General features: G+C 55.1%; 1 protein-coding gene across 1 annotated transcript; it reads right to left on the bottom strand.

Annotated features, from left to right (window-relative positions):
- Nucleotides 1-13318: 13318 nt before the first annotated feature.
- Nucleotides 13319-21636, bottom strand: LURAP1 (leucine rich adaptor protein 1). The gene is made up of 2 exons (XM_056553251.1): nt 21463-21636; nt 13319-14091 (listed from the first exon to the last, which is right to left on the bottom strand). The coding sequence occupies exons 1-2, from the start codon at nt 21619-21621 to the stop codon at nt 13597-13599; spliced, it is 654 nt and encodes a 217-aa protein (XP_056409226.1). The 5' UTR covers nt 21622-21636; the 3' UTR covers nt 13319-13596.
- Between the last annotated feature and the right edge of the window lie 779 nt (nt 21637-22415).

Genomic DNA, 22415 nt, shown 5'->3' with positions numbered 1-22415 from the left:
CTGCATCATCATCATCATCATCATCATCATCCACCCCGGGTCTCCCCCCTGCATCATCATCATCCATCCCGGGTCTCCCCCCTGCATCATCATCATCCATCCCGGGTCTCCTCCCTGCATCATCATCATCCATCCCGGGTCTCCCCCCTGCATCATCATCATCCATCCCGGGTCTGCCCCCTGCATCATCATCATCCATCCCGGGTCTCCCCGTGCATCATCATCATCCATCCCGGGTCTCCCCCTGCATCATCATCATCATCCATCCCGGGTCTCCCCCCTGCATCATCATCATCATCCACCCGGGTCTCCCCCTGCATCATCATCATCATCCATCCCGGGTCTCCTCCCTGCATCATCATCATCCAATCCCGGGTCTCCCCCCTGCATCATCATCATTCATCATCCATCCCGGGTCTCCCCCTGCATCATCATCATCATCCATCCCGGGTCTCCCCCTGCATCATCATCATCATCCATCCCGGGTCTCCCCCGTGCATCATCATCATCCATCCCGGGTCTCCCCCCTGCATCATCATCCAATCCGGGTCTCCCCCTGCATCATCATGATCATCCATCCGGGTCTCCCCCCTGCATCATCATCATCCATCCCGGGTCTCCCCGTGCATCATCATCATCCATCCCGGGTCTCCCCCCTGCATCATCATCCAATCCGGGTCTCCCCCCTGCATCATCATCATCATCCATCCCGGGTCTGCCCCCTGCATCATCATCATCCATCCCGGGTCTCCCCCTGCATCATCATCATCCATCCCGGGTCTCCCCCCTGCATCATCATCATCATCCATCCCGGGTCTGCCCCCTGCATCATCATCATCATCCATCCCGGGTCTCCCCCTGCATCATCATCATCATCCATCCCGGGTCTCCCCCCTGCATCATCATCATCCATCCCGGGTCTCCCCGTGCATCATCATCATCCATCCCGGGTCTCCCCCTGCATCATCATCCAATCCGGGTCTCCCCCCTGCATCATCATCATCATCCATCCCGGGTCTCCCCCCTGCATCATCATCATCCATCCCGGGTCTCCCCGTGCATCATCATCATCCATCCGGGTCTCCCCCTGCATCATCATCCAATCCGGGTCTCCCCCCTGCATCATCATCATCATCCATCCCGGGTCTGCCCCCTGCATCATCATCATCCATCCCGGGTCTCCCCCCTGCATCATCATCATCATCCATCCCGGGTCTCCCCCCTGCATCATCATCATCATCCATCCGGGTCTCCCCCCTGCATCATCATCATCATCCATCCCGGGTCTGCCCCCTGCATCATCATCATCCATCCCGGGTCTCCCCCCTGCATCATCATCATCATCATCATCATCCACCCCGAGTCTCCCCCCTGCATCATCATCATCCATCCCGGGTCTCCCCCCTGCATCATCATCATCCATCCCGGGTCTCCTCCCTGCATCATCATCATCCATCCCGGGTCTCCCCCCTGCATCATCATCATCCATCCCGGGTCTGCCCCCTGCATCATCATCATCCATCCCGGGTCTCCCCGTGCATCATCATCATCCATCCCGGGTCTCCCCCTGCATCATCATCATCATCCATCCCGGGTCTCCCCCCTGCATCATCATCATCATCCACCCCGGGTCTCCCCCCTGCATCATCATCATCATCCATCCCGGGTCTCCTCCCTGCATCATCATCATCCAATCCGGGTCTCCCCCCTGCATCATCATCATCATCATCCATCCCGGGTCTCCCCCCTGCATCATCCATCCCGGGTCTCCCCCTGCATCATCATCATCCATCCCGGGTCTCCCCCTGCATCACCATCATCATCCATCCCGGGTCTGCCCCCTGCATCATCATCATCCAATCCGGGTCTCCCCCCTGCATCATCATCATCCATCCCGGGTCTCCCCCTGCATCATCATCATCATCCATCCCGGGTCTCCCCCCTGCATCATCATCATCATCCACCCCGGGTCTCCCCCCTGCATCATCATCCAATCCGGGTCTCCCCCCTGCATCATCATCATCATCATCCATCCCGGGTCTCCCCCTGCATCATCATCATCCATCCCGGGTCTCCCCCTGCATCATCATCATCCATCCCGGGTCTCCCCCCTGCATCATCATCCATCCCGGTCTGCCCCCTGCATCATCATCATCCATCCCGGGTCTCCTCCCTGCATCATCATCATCCAATCCGGGTCTCCCCCCTGCATCATCATCATCCATCCCGGGTCTCCCCCTGCATCATCATCATCATCATCCATCCCGGGTCTCCCCCTGCATCATCATCATCCATCCCGGGTCTCCCCCTGCATCATCATCATCCATCCCGGGTCTCCCCCCTGCATCATCATCATCATCCATCCCGGGTCTGCCCCCTGCATCATCATCATCCATCCCGGGTCTCCCCCCTGCATCATCATCATCATCCATCCCGGGTTTGCCCCCTGCATCATCATCATCCAATCCGGGTCTCCCCCCTGCATCATCATCATCATCATCCATCCCGGGTCTCCCCCCGCATCATCATCATCCATCCCGGGTCTCCCCCTGCATCATCATCATCATCATCCATCCGGGTCTCCCCCTGCATCATCATCATCCATCCCGGGTCTCCTCCCTGCATCATCATCATCCATCCCGGGTCTCCCCCTGCATCATCATCATCATCCATCCCGGGTCTCCCCCCTGCATCATCATCATCATCCATCCCGGGTCTCCCCCTGCATCATCATCATCATCCATCCCGGGTCTCCCCCCTGCATCATCATCATCCATCCCGGGTCTCCCCCCTGCATCATCATCCATCCCGGGTCTCCCCTGCATCATCATCCATCCCGGGTCTCCCCCTGCATCATCATCATCATCCATCCCGGGTCTCCCCCTGCATCATCATCATCATCCATCCCGGGTCTCCCCCCTGCATCATCATCATCATCCATCCCGGGTCTCCCCCTGCATCATCATCATCATCCATCCCGGGTCTCCCCCTGCATCATCATCATCATCCATCCCGAGTCTCCCCCTGCATCATCATCATCATCCATCCCGGGTCTCCCCCCTGCATCATCATCATCATCCACCCCGGGTCTCCCCCCTGCATCATCATCATCATCCATCCCAGGTCTCCCCCCTGCATCATCATCATCCATCCTGGGTCTCCCCCCTGCATCATCATCATCCATCCCGGGTCTCCTCCCTGCATCATCATCATCCATCCCGGGTCTCCCCCTGCATCATCATCATCCATCCCGGGTCTCCCCCTGCATCATCATCATCATCCATCCCGGGTCTCCCCCCTGCATCATCATCATCATCCACCCCGGGTCTCCCCCCTGCATCATCATCATCATCCATCCCGGGTCTCCTCCCTGCATCATCATCATCCAATCCGGGTCTCCCCCTGCATCATCATCATCATCATCCATCCCGGGTCTCCCCCCTGCATCATCATCATCCATCCGGGTCTCCCCCTGCATCATCATCATCCATCCCGGGTCTCCCCCTGCATCATCATCATCATCCATCCCGGGTCTGCCCCCTGCATCATCATCATCCAATCCGGGTCTCCCCCCTGCATCATCATCATCCATCCCGGGTCTCCCCCTGCATCATCATCATCATCCATCCGGGTCTCCCCCTGCATCATCATCATCATCCACCCGGGTCTCCCCCCTGCATCATCATCCAATCCGGGTCTCCCCCCTGCATCATCATCATCATCATCATCCATCCCGGGTCTCCCCCTGCATCATCATCATCCATCCCGGGTCTCCCCCTGCATCATCATCATCCATCCCGGGTCTCCCCCTGCATCATCATCCATCCCGGGTCTGCCCCCTGCATCATCATCATCCATCCCGGGTCTCCTCCCTGCATCATCATCATCCAATCCGGGTCTCCCCCTGCATCATCATCATCATCATCCATCCCGGGTCTCCCCCTGCATCATCATCATCCATCCCGGGTCTCCCCCTGCATCATCATCATCATCATCCATCCCGGGTCTGCCCCCTGCATCATCATCATCCATCCCGGGTCTCCCCCTGCATCATCATCATCATCCATCCCGGGTTTGCCCCCTGCATCATCATCATCCAATCCGGGTCTCCCCCCTGCATCATCATCATCATCATCCATCCCGGGTCTCCCCCTGCATCATCATCATCCATCCCGGGTCTCCCCCTGCATCATCATCATCCATCCCGGGTCTCCCCCTGCATCATCATCATCATCATCATCCCGGGTCTCCCCCTGCATCATCATCATCCATCCCGGGTCTCCCCTGCATCATCATCATCATCCATCCCGGGTCTCCCCCCTGCATCATCATCATCATCCATCCCGGGTCTCCCCCCTGCATCATCATCATCATCCATCCCGGGTCTCCCCCCTGCATCATCATCATCCATCCCGGGTCTCCCCCTGCATCATCATCCATCCCGGGTCTCCCCCTGCATCATCATCCATCCCGGGTCTCCCCCTGCATCATCATCATCATCCATCCCGGGTCTCCCCCCTGCATCATCATCATCATCCATCCCGGGTCTCGCCCCTGCATCATCATCATCATCCATCCCGGGTCTCCCCCTGCATCATCATCATCATCCATCCCGGGTCTCCCCCTGCATCATCATCATCATCCATCCCGAGTCTCCCCCCTGCATCATCATCATCCATCCCGGGTCTCCCCCCTGCATCATCATCATCATCCATCCCGGGTCTCCCCCCTGCATCATCATCATCATCCATCCCGGGTCTCCCCCCTGCATCATCATCATCATCCATCCCGGGTCTCCCCCCCTGCATCATCATCATCCATCCCGGGTCTCCCCCTGCATCATCATCATCATCCATCCCGGGTCTCCCCCCTGCATCATCATCATCATCCATCCCGGGTCTCCCCTGCATCATCATCCATCCCGGGTCTCCCCCCTGCATCATCATCCATCCCGGGTCTCCCCCTGCATCATCATCATCATCATCCATCCCGGGTCTCCCCCTGCATCATCATCATCATCCATCCCGGGTCTCCCCCTGCATCATCATCATCATCCATCCCGGGTCTCCCCCTGCATCATCATCATCATCATCCATCCCGGGTCTCCCCCTGCATCATCATCATCATCATCATCATTCATCCCGGGTCTCCCCCTGCATCATCATCATCATCATCCATCCCGGGTCTCCTCCCTGCATCATCATCATCCATCCCGGGTCTCCCCCTGCATCATCATCATCATCCATCCCGGGTCTCCTCCCTGCATCATCATCATCCATCCCAGGTCTGCCCCCTGCATCATCATCATCATCATCCATCCCTGGTCTCCCCCTGCATCATCATCCATCCCGGGTCTCCCCCTGCATCATCATCCATCCCAGGTCTGCCCCCTGCATCATCATCATCCATCCCGGGTCTCCACCTGCATCATCATCATCCAATCCGGGTCTCCTCCCTGCATCATCATCATCCATCCCGGGTCTCCCCCTGCATCATCATCATCATCCATCCCGGGTCTCCCCCTGCATCATCATCATCCATCCCGGGTCTCCGCCCCTGCATCATCATCCATCCCAGTCTCCCCCCTGCATCATCATCCATCCCGGGTCTCCCCCTGCATCATCATCCATCCCGGGTCTCCTCCCTGCATCATAATCATCCATCCCGGGTCTGCCCCCTGCATCATCATCATCCATCCCGGGTCTCCCCCTGCATCATCATCATCCATCCCGGGTCTCCCCCCTGCATCATCATCATCCATCCCGGGTCTCCCCCCTGCATCATCATCATCCATCCCGGGTCTCCCCCCTGCATCATCATCATCCATCCCGGGTCTCCCCCCTGCATCATCATCATCATCCATCCCGGGTCTCCCCCCTGCATCATCATCATCCATCCCGGGTCTCCCCCCTGCATCATCATCATCCATCCCGGGTCTACCCGTGCATCATCATCATCCATCCCGGGTCTCCCCCCTGCATCATCATCATCATCCATCCCGGGTCTCCCCCCTGCATCATCATCATCATCCATCCCGGGTCTCCCCCCTGCATCATCATCCATCCCGGGTCTCCCCCCTGAATCATCATCATCATCCATCCCGGGTCTCCCCCCTGAATCATCATCATCATCCATCCCGGGTCTCCCCCCTGCATCATCATCCATCCCGGGTCTCCCCCTGCATCATCATCATCCATCCCGGGTCTCCCCCTGCATCATCATCATCATCATCCATCCCGGGTCTCCCCTGCATCATCATCATCATCCATCCCGGGTCTCCCCCTGCATCATCATCATCATCCATCCCGGGTCTCCCCCTGCATCATCATCATCATCATCCATCCCGGGTCTCCCCCTGCATCATCATCATCATCATCCATCCCGGGTCTCCCCCTGCATCATCATCATCATCATCCATCCCGGGTCTCCCCCTGCATCATCATCATCATCCATCCCGGGTCTGCCCCCTGCATCATCATCATCATCCATCCCGGGTCTCCTCCCTGCATCATCATCATCATCATCCATCCCAGGTCTGCCCCCTGCATCATCATCATCATCATCCATCCCGGGTCTCCCCCTGCATCATCATCATCCAATCCGGGTCTCCTCCCTGCATCATCATCATCCATCCCGGGTCTCCCCCTGCATCATCATCCATCCCGGGTCTCCCCCTGCATCATCATCATTATCCATCCCAGGTCTGCCCCCTGCATCATCATCATCCATCCCAGGTCTCCCCCTGCATCATCATCATCCAATCCGGGTCTCCTCCCTGCATCATCATCATCCATCCCGGGTCTCCCCCTGCATCATCATCATCATCCATCCCGGGTCTCCCCCTGCATCATCATCATCATCCATCCCGGGTCTCCCCCTGCATCATCATCATCATCCATCCCGGGTCTCCCCCCCTGCATCATCATCATCCATCCCAGTCTCCCCCCTGCATCATCATCCATCCCGGGTCTCCCCCTGCATCATCATCCATCCCGGGTCTCCTCCCTGCATCATCATCATCCATCCCGGGTCTGCCCCCTGCATCATCATCATCCATCCCGGGTCTCCCCCTGCATCATCATCATCCATCCCGGGTCTCCCCCCTGCATCATCATCATCCATCCCGGGTCTCCCCCCTGCATCATCATCATCCATCCCGGGTCTCCTCCCTGCATCATCATCATCCATCCCGGGTCTCCCCCCTGCATCATCATCATCATCCATCCTGGGTCTCCCCCTGCATCATCATCATCATCATCCATCCCGGGTCTCCCCCCTGCATCATCATCCATCCCGGGTCTATCCCCTGCATCATCATCATCCATCCCGGGTCTCCCCCCTGCAGCATCATCATCATCCATCCCGGGTCTCCTCCCTGCATCATCATCATCATCCATCCCGGGTCTCCCCCCTGCATCATCATCCATCCCGGGTCTCCCCCTGCATCATCATCATCCATCCCGGGTCTCCCCCTGCATCATCATCATCCATCCCGGGTCTCCTCCCTGCATCATCATCATCCATCCCGGGTCTCCCCCTTGCATCATCATCATCCATCCCGGGTCTCCCCCTGCATCATCATCATCATCCATCCCAGGTCTGCCCCCTGCATCATCATCATCATCCATCCCGGGTCTCCCCCTGCATCATCATCATCCAATCCGGGTCTCCTCCCTGCATCATCATCATCCATCCCGGGTCTCCCCCTGCATCATCATCATCATCCATCCCGGGTCTCCCCCTGCATCATCATCATCATCATCCATCCCGGGTCTCCCCCCCTGCATCATCATCATCATCCATCCCGGGTCTCCCCCCTGCATCATCATCCATCCCGGGTCTCCCCCTGCATCATCATCCATCCCGGGTCTCCTCCCTGCATCATCATCATCCATCCCGGGTCTGCCCCCTGCATCATCATCATCCATCCCGGGTCTCCCCCTGCATCATCATCATCCATCCCGGGTCTCCCCCCTGCATCATCATCATCCATCCCGGGTCTCCCCCCTGCATCATCATCATCCATCCCGGGTCTCCTCCCTGCATCATCATCATCATCCATCCCGGGTCTCTCCCCCCTGCATCATCATCATCCATCCCGGGTCTCCCCCCTGCATCATCATCATCATCATCCATCCCGGGTCTCCCCCTGCATCATCATCATCATCCATCCCGGGTCTCCCCCCTGCATCATCATCATCCATCCCGGGTCTATCCCCTGCATCATCATCATCCATCCCGGGTCTCCCCCCTGCAGCATCATCATCATCCATCCCGGGTCTCCCCCTGCATCATCATCATCCATCCCGGGTCTCCCCCCTGCATCATCATCATCCATCCCGGGTCTCCCCCCTGCATCATCATCATCCATCCCGGGTCTCCCCCTGCATCATCATCATCCATCCCGGGTCTCCTCCCTGCATCATCATCATCCATCCCGGGTCTCCCCCTGCATCATCATCATCCATCCCGGGTCTCCCCCTGCATCATCATCATCCATCCCGGGTCTCCTCCCTGCATCATCATCATCCATCCCGGGTCTGCCCCCTGCATCATCATCATCCATCCCGGGTCTCCCCCCTGCATCATCATCATCCATCCCGGGTCTCCCCCTGCATCATCATCATTCATCCCGGGTCTCCCCCCTGCATCATCATCATCATCCATCCCGGGTCTGCCCCCTGCATCATCATCATCCATCCCGGGTCTCCTCCTGCATCATCATCATCATCCATCCCGGGTCTATCCCCTGCATCATCATCATCCATCCCGGGTCTCCCCCCTGCATTATCATCATCCATCCCGGGTCTCCCCCTGCATCATCATCCATCCCGGGTCTCCCCCCTGCATCATCATCATCCATCCCGGGTCTGCCCCCTGCATCATCATCATCATCCATCCCGGGTCTGCCCCCTGCATCATCATCATCCATCCCGGGTCTCCTCCCTGCATCATCATCATCATCCATCCCGGGTCTGCCCCCTGCATCATCATCATCCATCCCGGGTCTCCTCCCTGCATCATCATCATCATCCATCCCGGGTCTCCCCCTTGCATCATCATCATCCATCCCGGGTCTCCCCCTGCATCATCATCATCCATCCCGGGTCTCCCCCCTGCATCATCATCATCATCCATCCCGGGTCTCCCCCCTGCATCATCATCATCCATCCCGGGTCTCCCCCTGCATCATCATCATCCATCCCGGGTCTCCCCCCTGCATCATCATCATCCATCCCGGGTCTCCCCCCTGCATCATCATCATCCATCCCGGGTCTCCCCCTGCATCATCATCATCCATCCCGGGTCTCCCCCCTGCATCATCATCATCATCCATCCCGGGTCTCCTCCCTGCATCATCATCATCCATTCCGGGTCTCCCCCCTGCATCATCATCATCCATCCCGGGTCTCCCCCCTGCATCATCATCATCATCCATCCCGGGTCTATCCCCTGCATCATCATCATCCATCCCGGGTCTCCCCCCTGCATCATCATCATCCATCCCGGGTCTCCTCCCTGCATCATCATCCATCCCGGGTCTCCCCCCTGCATCATCATCCATCCCGGGTCTCCTCCCTGCATCATCATCCATCCTGGGTCTCCTCCCTGCATCATCATCATCCATCCCGGGTCTCCTCCCTGCATCATCATCCATCCCGGGTCTCCCCCCTGCATCATCATCATCCATCCCGGGTCTCCCCCCTGCATCATCATCCATCCCGGGTCTCCTCCCTGCATCATCATCATCATCCATCCCAGGTCTCCCCCTGCATCATCATCCATCCCGGGTCTCCCCCTTGCATCATCATCATCCATCCCGGGTCTGCCCCCTGCATCATCATCATCATCATCCATCCCGGGTCTGCCCCCTGCATCATCATCATCCATCCCGGGTCTGCCCCCTGCATCATCATCATCATCCATCCCGGGTCTCGCCCCTGCATCATCATCATCCATCCCGGGTCTCGCCCCTGCATCATCATCATCCATCCCGGGTCTCCCCCTGCATCATCATCATCCATCCCGGGTCTCCCCCCTGCATCATCATCATCCATCCCGGGTCTCCCCCTGCATCATCATCATCCATCCCGGGTCTCCCCCTGCATCATCATCATCCATCCCGGGTCTCCCCCCTGCATCATCATTATCCATCCCGGGTCTCCCCCCTGCATCATCATCATCCATCCCGGGTCTCCCCCCTGCATCATCATCATCCATCCCGGGTCTCCCCCCTGCATCATCATCATCCATCCCGGGTCTCCCCCCTGCATCATCATCATCCATCCCGGGTCTCCCCCCTGCATCATCATCATCCATCCCGGGTCTCCCCCTGCATCACCATCATCCATCCCGGGGTCTCCCCCTGCATCATCATCATCCATCCCGGGTCTCTCCCCTGCATCATCATCATCATCCATCCCGGGTCTCCTCCCTGCATCATCATCCATCCCGGGTCTCCTCCCTGCATCATCATCATCATCCATCCCGGATCTCCCCCCTGCATCATCATCCATCCCGGGTCTCCCCCCTGCATCATCATCATCATCCATCCCGGGTCTCCCCCCTGCATCATCATCATCATCCATCCCGGGTCTCCCCCCCTGCATCATCATCATTCATCCCAGGTCTCCCCCTGCATCATCATCCATCCCGGGTCTCCCCCTTGCATCATCATCATCCATCCCGGGTCTCCCCCCTGCATCATCATCATCCATCCTAGGTCTCCCCCCTGCATCATCATCATTCATCCCAGGTCTCCCCCTGCATCATCATCCATCCCGGGTCTCCTCCTGCATCATCATCATCATCCATCCCGGGTCTGCCCCCTGCATCATCATCATCCATCCCGGGTCTCCCCCCTGCATCATCATCATCCATCCCGGGTCTCCCCCCTGCATCATCATCATCATCATCCATCCCGGGTCTCCCCCCTGCATCATCATCATCCATCCCGGGTCTCCCCCCTGCATCATCATCATCCATCCCGGGTCTCCCCCTGCATCATCATCATCATCCATCCCGGGTCTCCCCCCTGCATCATCATCCATCCCGGGTCTCCCCCCTGCATCATCATCATCCATCCCGGGTCTCCCCCCTGCATCATCATCATCATCATCATCCATGCTGGGTCTGCCCCCTGCATCATCATCATCATCCATCCCGGGTCTCGCCCCTGCATCATCATCATCCATCCCGGGTCTCGCCCCTGCATCATCATCATCCATCCCGGGTCTCCCCCTGCATCATCATCATCCATCCCGGGTCTCCCCCCTGCATCATCATCATCCATCCCGGGTCTCCCCCCTGCATCATCATCATCCATCCCGGGTCTCCCCCTGCATCATCATCATCCATCCCGGGTCTCCCCCTGCATCATCATTATCCATCCCGGGTCTCCCCCCTGCATCATCATCATCCATCCCGGGTCTCCCCCCTGCATCATCATCATCCATCCCGGGTCTCCTCCCTGCATCATCATCATCATCCATCCCGGGTCTCCCCCCTGCATCATCATCATCATCCATCCCGGGTCTCCCCCCTGCATCATCATCCATCCCGGGTCTCCCCCCTGCATCATCATCATCATCATCCATCCCGGGTCTCCCCCCTGCATCATCATCATCATCCATCCCGGGTCTCCCCCTGCATCATCATCATCATCCATCCCGGGTCTCCCCCCTGCATCATCATCATTCATCCCAGGTCTCCCCCTGCATCATCATCCATCCCGGGTCTCCCCCTTGCATCATCATCATCCATCCCGGGTCTCCCCCCTGCATCATCATCATCCATCCTAGGTCTCCCCCCTGCATCATCATCCATCCCGGGTCTCCTCCTGCATCATCATCATCATCCATCCCGGGTCTGCCCCCTGCATCATCATCATCCATCCCGGGTCTCCCCCCTGCATCATCATCATCCATCCCGGGTCTCCCCCCTGCATCATCATCATCCATCCCGGGTCTCCCCCCTGCATCATCATCCATCCCGGGTCTCCTCCCTGCATCATCATCATCCATCCCGGGTCTCCCCCCTGCATCATCATCATCCATCCCGGGTCTCCCCCCTGCATCATCATCATCATCCATCCTGGGTCTCCCCCCTGCATCATCATCATCATCCACCCCGGGTCTCCCCCCTGCATCATCATCATCCATCCCGGGTCTCCCCCCTGCATCATCATCATCCATCCCGGGTCTCCTCCCTGCATCATCATCATCATCCATCCCGGGTCTCCCCCCTGCATCATCATCATCATCCATCCCGGGTCTCCCCCCTGCATCATCATCCATCCCGGGTCTCCCCCCTGCATCATCATCATCATCATCCATCCCGGGTCTCCCCCCTGCATCATCATCATCATCCATCCCGGGTCTCCCCCCTGCATCATCATCATCATCCATCCCGGGTCTCCCCCCTGCATCATCATCATTCATCCCAGGTCTCCCCCTGCATCATCATCCATCCCGGGTCTCCCCCTTGCATCATCATCATCCATCCCGGGTCTCCCCCCTGCATCATCATCATCCATCCTAGGTCTCCCCCCTGCATCATCATCCATCCCGGGTCTCCTCCTGCATCATCATCATCATCCATCCCGGGTCTGCCCCCTGCATCATCATCATCCATCCCGGGTCTCCCCCCTGCATCATCATCATCCATCCCGGGTCTCCCCCCTGCATCATCATCATCCATCCCGGGTCTCCCCCCTGCATCATCATCCATCCCGGGTCTCCTCCCTGCATCATCATCATCCATCCCGGGTCTCCCCCCTGCATCATCATCATCCATCCCGGGTCTCCCCCCTGCATCATCATCATCATCCATCCTGGGTCTCCCCCCTGCATCATCATCATCATCCACCCCGGGTCTCCCCCCTGCATCATCATCATCCATCCTGGGTCTCCCCCCTGCATCATCATATCCGATCTCCCGAGAAGACAGCACAAAAAAATAAAATAAAGGGATCCATAGCTGCCGCTGGTGCCTCTTCCTGGAGGTCATTGAGTCACCCCGCCCTCGCCCTGCGGCATCGGTCACCCCGCCAGATGACGGGACTCACTGACCACCGGCAACCAGGGAGATAATGGCGGCAGGCCTGGATCCCTTTATTTTACTGCCGGCAGTCTGAAACACAATATTTTACATCCCGGAGTACTCCTTTAATGTCTCATCTAGGTAAAGGACTTTTTGGGGCTCATAGCACCCCCTCCCCCCAGCTGTAGTAGATCTCCTGGGGGATCACATCTATTGGCGCCATATTGTTACATTCTCACAGTGAAGGATCCAAAGGAAAAAAGTTGATACCAAGAAATTGTGACGGACAACAAAAAAAGCTTTATTACAGAGGGAGGAGATTTCAGTAGTCACCGACCAATCACGTCAGCTGCAGCCATTGTGGAAAGTCTCCTCCAGACTGTTCCTCACCCCAACAGTCCTGCACAAAATCCCAGAACCTGATGAGTCTATAACAAGGACTATGAACGTGTCTCTCCCCCCCCCCCCCCCCTGTCAGAAGAGTCTGGGGTCCACTCCTGAGTAGATTACAAGGCCCACCCCCAAATAGAATCCGAGGCTCCGCCCTCACCCGGGTTATAGAAAAGTCACATCGTCCTGGGACTGCACCCAGCGCCAGTGGGCATCATATTCCAGGTGGACCTTGCTGGACGCCCTCCCGTTCTGGCTTGGCCTTAGTTTGGGTTTCTCCTCTAGGGGTTTCGTGTCCGGTTCCAGCTGCTTTGAGGGGCCGTTGGTCAGCGCCATATAACTGTCATGGTCGGTGGTGGTCAGTGGGAGGCGGCGGGGGGTGGAGACCACGGGCTCGCTGGTGCTCAGACTATACTCGTCCAGGTCATCGGCCAATGTGTCCAGGTAGCTGCCGATAGAGATGCTGTCCAGCCGGTCAGCGGGGTCCTGGAGACTGTTCCAGCTGCCGCGCCGCGACGTCTCCTGACTGCTGGTCAGACTACTGCAGCGACTGGTGAGGAGCGCCCCCTTCTCCTCCAGGATCCACTTCACAGCCTCGATCCCCTCATTCACAAGTAACAGCTGCTGCAGAATCTGGACATCAATGGATCGGAGACAGGCCTGCGGGGGAAGGGAAACAGATCATGGTCATCTACAAACCCCGAGGCTGCCCCCAATGTCCCCTCCAACACATCACAACCACAGGGGAGACCAGGGGTAATCTCTGGATACAAGGGGCACAAAGATTACCTAAATTATACAGTCACACCCACCCCCAATGATGTCATCACTGCCTGGGATACAGAAGGACCGCGCCCCATATCACCCCGCTGAGGGGTCCACACAGCCCGGAGATCACAGGAGACCTGTCCTGTACAACATCTGATGTCGGGCGCCGCTTATCACAATGGAAATTATTCCACGTCAGTAGTAATGTTCAAACCCAAAGTAAGGGATTTTATTTCCAATAAAGTAATAATAGAACCAAGGATGCGTTTCGGGTGCACTCACCCCTTCCTCAGAATTCTTTATTCCCCTCTATACTTACCAATCCCCACAGACTACAGTGGGTTAATATTTATGTAAATGAGCCTGAGATCAATATTTACACAACTGATATGTACTGAGGGGGAGGGGCAGATACACCTGTGTGAGAATATCCAGGACGAGTGTATTACAGGGGGAGGGTATCATACATACAGGGGGTCAGTACGGTATATAGGGGAGGGTATCATACATACGGGGGGGTCAGTACGGTATATAGGGGAGGGTATCATACATACAGGGGGTCAGTACGGTATATAGGGGAGGGTATCATACATACGGGGGGGTCAGTACGGTATATAGGGGAGGGCATCATACATACAGGTCAGTACGGTATATAGGGGAGGGTATCACACATACAGGGGGTCAGTACGGTATATAGGGGAGGGTATCATACATACAGGGGGACAGTACGGTATATAGGGGAGGGTATCATACATACAGGGGGTCAGTACGGTATATAGGGGAGGGTATCATACATACGGGGGGGTCAGTACGGTATATAGGGGAGGGTATCATACATACAGGGGGTCAGTACGGTATATAGGGGAGGGTATCACACATACAGGGGGTCAGTACGGTATATAGGGGAGGGTATCATACATACAGGGGGACAGTACGGTATATAGGGGAGGGTATCATACATACAGGGGGTCAGTACGGTATATAGGGGAGGGTATCATACATACAGGGGGTCAGTACGGTATATAGGGGAGGGTATCATACATACAGGGGGTCAGTACGGTATATAGGGGAGGGTATCACACATACAGGGGGTCAGTACGGTATATAGGGGAGGGTATCATACATACGGGGGGGTCAGTACGGTATATAGGGGAGGGTATCATACATACAGGTCAGTACGGTATATAGGGGAGGGTATCATACATACAGGGGGACAGTACGGTATATAGGGGAGGGTATCATACATACAGGTCAGTACGGTATATAGGGGAGGGTATCATACATACAGGGGGTCAGTACGATATATAGGGGAGGGTATCATACATACAGGGGGACAGTACGGTATATAGGGGAGGGTATCATACATACAGGTCAGTACGGTATATAGGGGAGGGTATCACACATACAGGGGGTCAGTACGGTATATAGGGGAGGGTATCACACATACGGGGGGGTCAGTACGGTATATAGGGGAGGGTATCACACATACGGGGGGGTCAGTACGGTATATAGGGGAGGGTATCACACATACGGGGGGTCAGTACGGTATATAGGGGAGGGTATCATACATACAGGGTCAGTACGGTATATAGGGGAGGGTATCACACATACAGGGGGGTCAGTACGGTATATAGGGGAGGGTATCACACATACGGGGGGGTCAGTACGGTATATAGGGGAGGGTATCACACATACGGGGGGGTCAGTACGGTATATAGGGGAGGGTATCACACATACGGGGGGTCAGTACGGTATATAGGGGAGGGTATCACACATACGGGGGGGTCAGTACGGTATATAGGGGAGGGTATCACACATACGGGGGGGTCAGTACGGTATATAGGGGAGGGTATCACACATACAGGGGGGTCAGTACGGTATATAGGGGAGGGTATCACACATACGGGGGGGTCAGTACGGTATATAGGGGAGGGTATCACACATACGGGGGGGTCAGTACGGTATATAGGGGAGGGTATCATACATACAGGGGGACAGTACGGTATATAGGGGAGGGTATCATACATACAGGTCAGTACGGTATATAGGGGAGGGTATCATACATACAGGGGGTCAGTACGATATATAGGGGAGGGTATCATACATACAGGGGGACAGTACGGTATATAGGGGAGGGTATCATACATACAGGTCAGTACGGTATATAGGGGAGGGTATCACACATACAGGGGGTCAGTACGGTATATAGGGGAGGGTATCACACATACGGGGGGGTCAGTACGGTATATAGGGGAGGGTATCACACATACGGGGGGGTCAGTACGGTATATAGGGGAGGGTATCACACATACGGGGGGGTCAGTACGGTATATAGGGGAGGGTATCATACATACAGGTCAGTACGGTATATAGGGGAGGGTATCACACATACAGGGGGTCAGTACGGTATATAGGGGAGGGTATCACACATACGGGGGGGTCAGTACGGTATATAGGGGAGGGTATCACACATACGGGGGGGTCAGTACGGTATATAGGGGAGGGTATCACACATACGGGGGGGTCAGTACGGTATATAGGGGAGGGTATCACACATACGGGGGGGTCAGTACGGTATATAGGGGAGGGTATCACACATACGGGGGGGTCAGTACGGTATATAGGGGAGGGTATCACACATACAGGGGGGGTCAGTACGGTATATAGGGGGAGGGGTATCACACATACGGGGGGGTCAGTACGGTATATAGGGGAGGGTATCACACATACGGGGGGGTCAGTACGGTATATAGGGGAGGGTATCACACATACGGGGGTGTCAGTACGGTATATAGGGGAGGGTATCACACATACGGGGGGTGTCAGTACGGTATATAGGGGAGGGTATCACACATACGGGGGGGTCAGTACGGTATATAGGGGAGGGTATCACACATACGGGGGTGTCAGTACGGTATATAGGGGAGGGTATCACACATACGGGGGGGTCAGTACGGTATATAGGGGAGGGTATCACACATACGGGGGGTGTCAGTACGGTATATAGGGGAGGGTATCACACATACGGGGGGGGTCAGTACGGTATATAGGGGAGGGTATCACACATACGGGGGGGGTCAGTACGGTATATAGGGGAGGGTATCACACATACGGGGGGGGTCAGTACGGTATATAGGGGAGGGTATCACACATACGGGGGGGGTCAGTACGGTATATAGGGGAGGGTATCACACATACGGGGGGGGTCAGTACGGTATATAGGGGAGGGTATCACACATACGGGGGGGGGTCAGTACGGTATATAGGGGAGGGTATCACACATACGGGGGGGGTCAGTACGGTATATAGGGGAGGGTATCACACATACGGGGGGGGGTCAGTGCGGTATATAGGGGAGGGTATCACACATACAGGGGGGTCAGTGCGGTATATAGGGGAGGGTATCACACATACGGGGGGGGGTCAGTACGGTATATAGGGGAGGGTATCACACATACGGGGGGGTCAGTACGGTATATAGGGGAGGGTATCACACATACGGGGGGGGGGGGGGTCAGTGCGGTATATAGGGGAGGGTATCACACATACAGGGGGTCAGTGCGGTATATAGGGGAGGGTATCATACATACAGGGGGGGTCAGTACGGTATATAGGGGAGGGCATCATACATACGGGGGGGGGGTCAGTACGGTATATAGGAGAGGGAATCATACATACAGGGGGTCAGTACGGTATATAGGGGAGGGTATCATACATACAGGGGGGTCAGTACGGTATATAGGGGAGATAACTGTATATTGGGGAGTATAACTGTATATGGGGGGGGGGGAGTATAACTGTATATGGGGAGGGGTATAACTGTATATGGGGGGGGTATAACTGTATATGGGGGGGTATAACTGTATATGGGGGATAACTGTATATTGGGGAGTATAACTGTATATGGGGGGGGGGGAGTATAACTGTATATGGGGGGGGGGAGTATAACTGTATATGGGGGGGGTATAACTGTATATGGGGGGATAACTGTATATTGGGGAGTATAACTGTATATGGGGGGGGGGAGTATAACTGTATATGGGGGGGAGAGTATAACTGTATATGGGGGGGAGAGTATAACTGTATATGGGGGGGGAGTATAACTGTATATGGGGGGGGAGTATAACTGTATATGGGGGGGGGAGTATAACTGTATATGGGGGGGGAGAGTATAACTGTATATGGGGGGGGGGAGTATAACTGTATATGGGGGAGAGTATAACTGTATATGGGGGGGGTATAACTGTATATGGGGGAGAGTATAACTGTATATGGGGGGGGTATAACTGTATATGGGGGGGGGGAGTATAACTGTATATGGGGGGGGGGGAGTATAACTGTATATGGGGGGGGAGTATAACTGTATATGGGGGGGGGAGTATAACTGTATATGGGGGGGAGAGTATAACTGTATATGGGGGGGAGAGTATAACTGTATATGGGGGGGGAGTATAACTGTATATGAGGGGGGAGTATAACTGTATATGGGGGGGGGAGTATAACTGTATATGGGGGGGAGTATAACTGTATATGGGGGGGGAGTATAACTGTATATGGGGGAGAGTATAACTGTATATGGGGGGGTATAACTGTATATGGGGGAGAGTATAACTGTATATGGGGGGGGGTATAACTGTATATGGGGGGGGTATAACTGTATATGGGGGGAGTATAACTGTATATGGGGGGGGAGTATAACTGTATATGGGGGGTATAACTGTATATGGGGGGGGAGAGTATAACTGTATATGGGGGGGGGAGTATAACTGTATATGGGGGGGGGGGAGTATAACTGTATATGGGGGGGAGTATAACTGTATATGGGGGGGAGTATAACTGTATATGGGGGAGAGTATAACTGTATATGGGGGGGGGGGAGTATAACTGTATATGGGGGGGGAGTATAACTGTATATGGGGGGGGAGTATAACTGTATATGGGGGGGGGGAGTATGACTGTATGTGAGGGGGGGTATAACTATATATGAGGGGGGAGTATAACTGTATATGGGGGGGGGGGAGTATAACTGTATATGGGGGGGGGGAGTATAACTGTATATGGGGGGGAGTATAACTGTATATGGGGGAGAGTATAACTGTATATGGGGGGGGGGAGTATAACTGTATATGGGGGGGGAGTATAACTGTATATGGGGGGGGAGTATAACTGTATATGGGGGGGGGGGAGTATAACTGTATATGGGGGGGGGGAGTATGACTGTATGTGAGGGGGGGGGTATAACTATATATGAGGGGGGGAGTATAACTGTATATGGGGGGGGGAGTATAACTGTATATGGGGGGGGGAGTATAACTGTATATGGGGGGGGGGGAGTATAACTGTATATGGGGGGGGGAGTATAACTGTATATGGGGGGGGGGGAGTATAACTGTATATGGGGGGGGGAGTATAACTGTATATGGGGGGGAGTATAACTGTATATGGGGGGGGGAGTATAACTGTATATGGGGGGAGAGTATAACTGTATATGGGGGGGGGAGAGTATAACTGTATATGGGGGGGGGGGGAGTATAACTGTATATGGGGGGGGGGGAGTATCACTGTATGTGAGGGGGGAGAGTATAACTGTATATGGGGGGGGTATAACTGTATATGGGGGGTATAACTGTATATGGGGGGGTATAACTGTATATGGGGGGGTATAACTGTATATGGGGGGTATAACTGTATATGGGGGGGTATAACTGTATATGGGGGGAGAGTATAACTGTATATGGGGGGGGGAGAGTATAACTGTATATGGGGGGGGGGGAGTATAATTGTATATGGGGGGGGGGAGTATAACTGTATATGGGGGGGGGGGAGTATAACTGTATATGGGGGAGAGTATAACTGTATATGGGGGGGGAGTATAACTGTATATGGGGGAGAGTATAACTGTATATGGGGGAGAGTATAACTGTATATGGGGGGGGGGGGGAGTATAACTGTATATGGGGGGGGGAGTATAACTGTATATGGGGGGGAGTATAACTGTATATGGGGGGGGGGTATGACTGTATGTGAGGGGGGGGTATAACTATATATGAGGGGGGAGTATAACTGTATATTGGGGGGGAGTATAACTGTATATGGGGGGGGGGGAGTATAACTGTATATGGGGGGGAGTATAACTGTATATGGGGGAGAGTATAACTGTATATGGGGGGGGGAGTATAACTGTATATGGGGGGGGGAGTATAACTGTATATGGGGGGGGGGGGAGTATAACTGTATATGGGGGGGGGGAGTATCACTGTATGTGAGGGGGGAGAGTATAACTGTATATGGGGGGGTATAACTGTATATGGGGGGTATAACTGTATATGGGGGGGTATAACTGTATATGGGGGGGTATAACTGTATATGGGGGGTATAACTGTATATGGGGGGGTATAACTGTATATGGGGGGGGTATAACTGTATATGGGGGGGAGAGTATAACTGTATATGGGGGGGAGTATAACTGTATATGGGGGGGGGAGAGTATAACTGTATATGGGGGGGGTATAACTGTATATGGGGGGTATAACTGTATATGGGGGGGGTATAACTGTATATGGGGGGGTATAACTGTATATGGGGGGTATAACTGTATATGGGGGGGTATAACTGTATATGGGGGGGTATAACTGTATATGGGGGGGTATAACTGTATATGGGGGGGTATAACTGTATATGGGGGGGTATAACTGTATATGGGGGGGAGAGTATAACTGTATATGGGGGGGGGGGAGTATAACTGTATATGGGGGGGGGGGGAGTATAACTGTATATGGGGGGGTGGAGTATAACTGTATATGGGGGGTATAACTGTATATGGGGGGGGTATAACTGTATATGGGGGGGTATAACTGTATATGGGGGGGGGGTATAACTGTATATGGGGGGGGGTATAACTGTATATGAGGGGGGGGTATAACTGTATATGGGGGGGGAGTATAACTGTATATGGGAGGGGGGGGGGGTATAACTGTATATGGGGGGGGAGTATAACTGTATATGGGAGGGGGGGGGTATAACTGTATATTGGGGGGGGGGAGTATAACTGTATATGGGAGGGGGGGGGAGTATAACTGTATATGGGGGGGTATAACTGTATATGGGGGGGGTATAACTGTATATGGGGGGGGAGTATAACTGTATATGGGGGGGGAGTATAACTGTATATGGGGGGGGGTATAACTGTATATGGGGGGGGGTATAACTGTATATGAGGGGGGGGGAGTATAACCTGTATATGAGGGGGTCTCCTCCTCTCACCAGCTCCAGCCGCAGCGCTTCCATCTTGTTCCCCAGACTCCCGGCCCCGCCGCTCCCGCCCCTCAGCTCCGGTTCTTCTCTCATCCACCGCAGCAGGCTCTCCGGGGCTTTCCTCCCCACCTTGGTCTCCAGGTCCCGCAGGTCCGGGGCGGCCTCCATGTCTCCTCCACCTGCCGAACCCGAGCAGTGTAGTATGCGGGACAGACAGCAGAGGGCGCCCGAGAGACCGGGACCAAACCACTGCGCCAAGAGGAGGGGGATCGGAATAATCCAATCAGGAGCTTGTCCTATCTATAGAGGACGCTGTATACACGTGATGTCACCTGTAATGTTATCTATAGAGGACGCTGTATACACGTGATGTCACCTGTAATGTTATCTATAGAGGACGCTGTATACACGTGATGTCACCTGTAATGTTATCTATAGAGGACGCTGTATACACGTGATGTCACCTGTAATGTTATCTATAGAGGACGGCGCTGTATACACGTGATGTCACCTGTAATGTTATCTATAGAGGACGGTGCTGTATACACGTGATGTCACCTGTAATGTTATCTATAGAGGACGGTGCTGTATACACGTGATGTCACCTGTAATGTTATCTATAGAGGATGCTGTATACACGTGATGTCACCTGTAATGTTATCTATAGAGGACGCTGTATACACGTGATGTCACCTGTAATGTTATCTATAGAGGATGCTGTATACACGTGATGTCACCTGTAATGTTATCTATATAGAGGACGGCGCTGTATACACGTGATGTCACCTGTAATGTTATCTATAGAGGACGCTGTATACACGTGATGTCACCTGTAATGTTATCTATAGAGGACGGTGCTGTATACACGTGATGTCACCTGTAATGTTATCTATAGAGGACGGTGCTGTATACACGTGATGTCACCTGTAATGTTATCTATAGAGGACGCTGTATACACGTGA

The sequence above is a fragment of the Hyla sarda genome, unplaced genomic scaffold, assembly GCF_029499605.1.
Source record: "Hyla sarda isolate aHylSar1 unplaced genomic scaffold, aHylSar1.hap1 scaffold_264, whole genome shotgun sequence".
In the NCBI taxonomy this organism is placed as follows: domain Eukaryota; kingdom Metazoa; phylum Chordata; class Amphibia; order Anura; family Hylidae; genus Hyla; species Hyla sarda.
The sequence above is the reverse complement of the archived record's forward strand: the minus strand, read 5'-3'. Positions and strand labels throughout refer to the sequence as shown.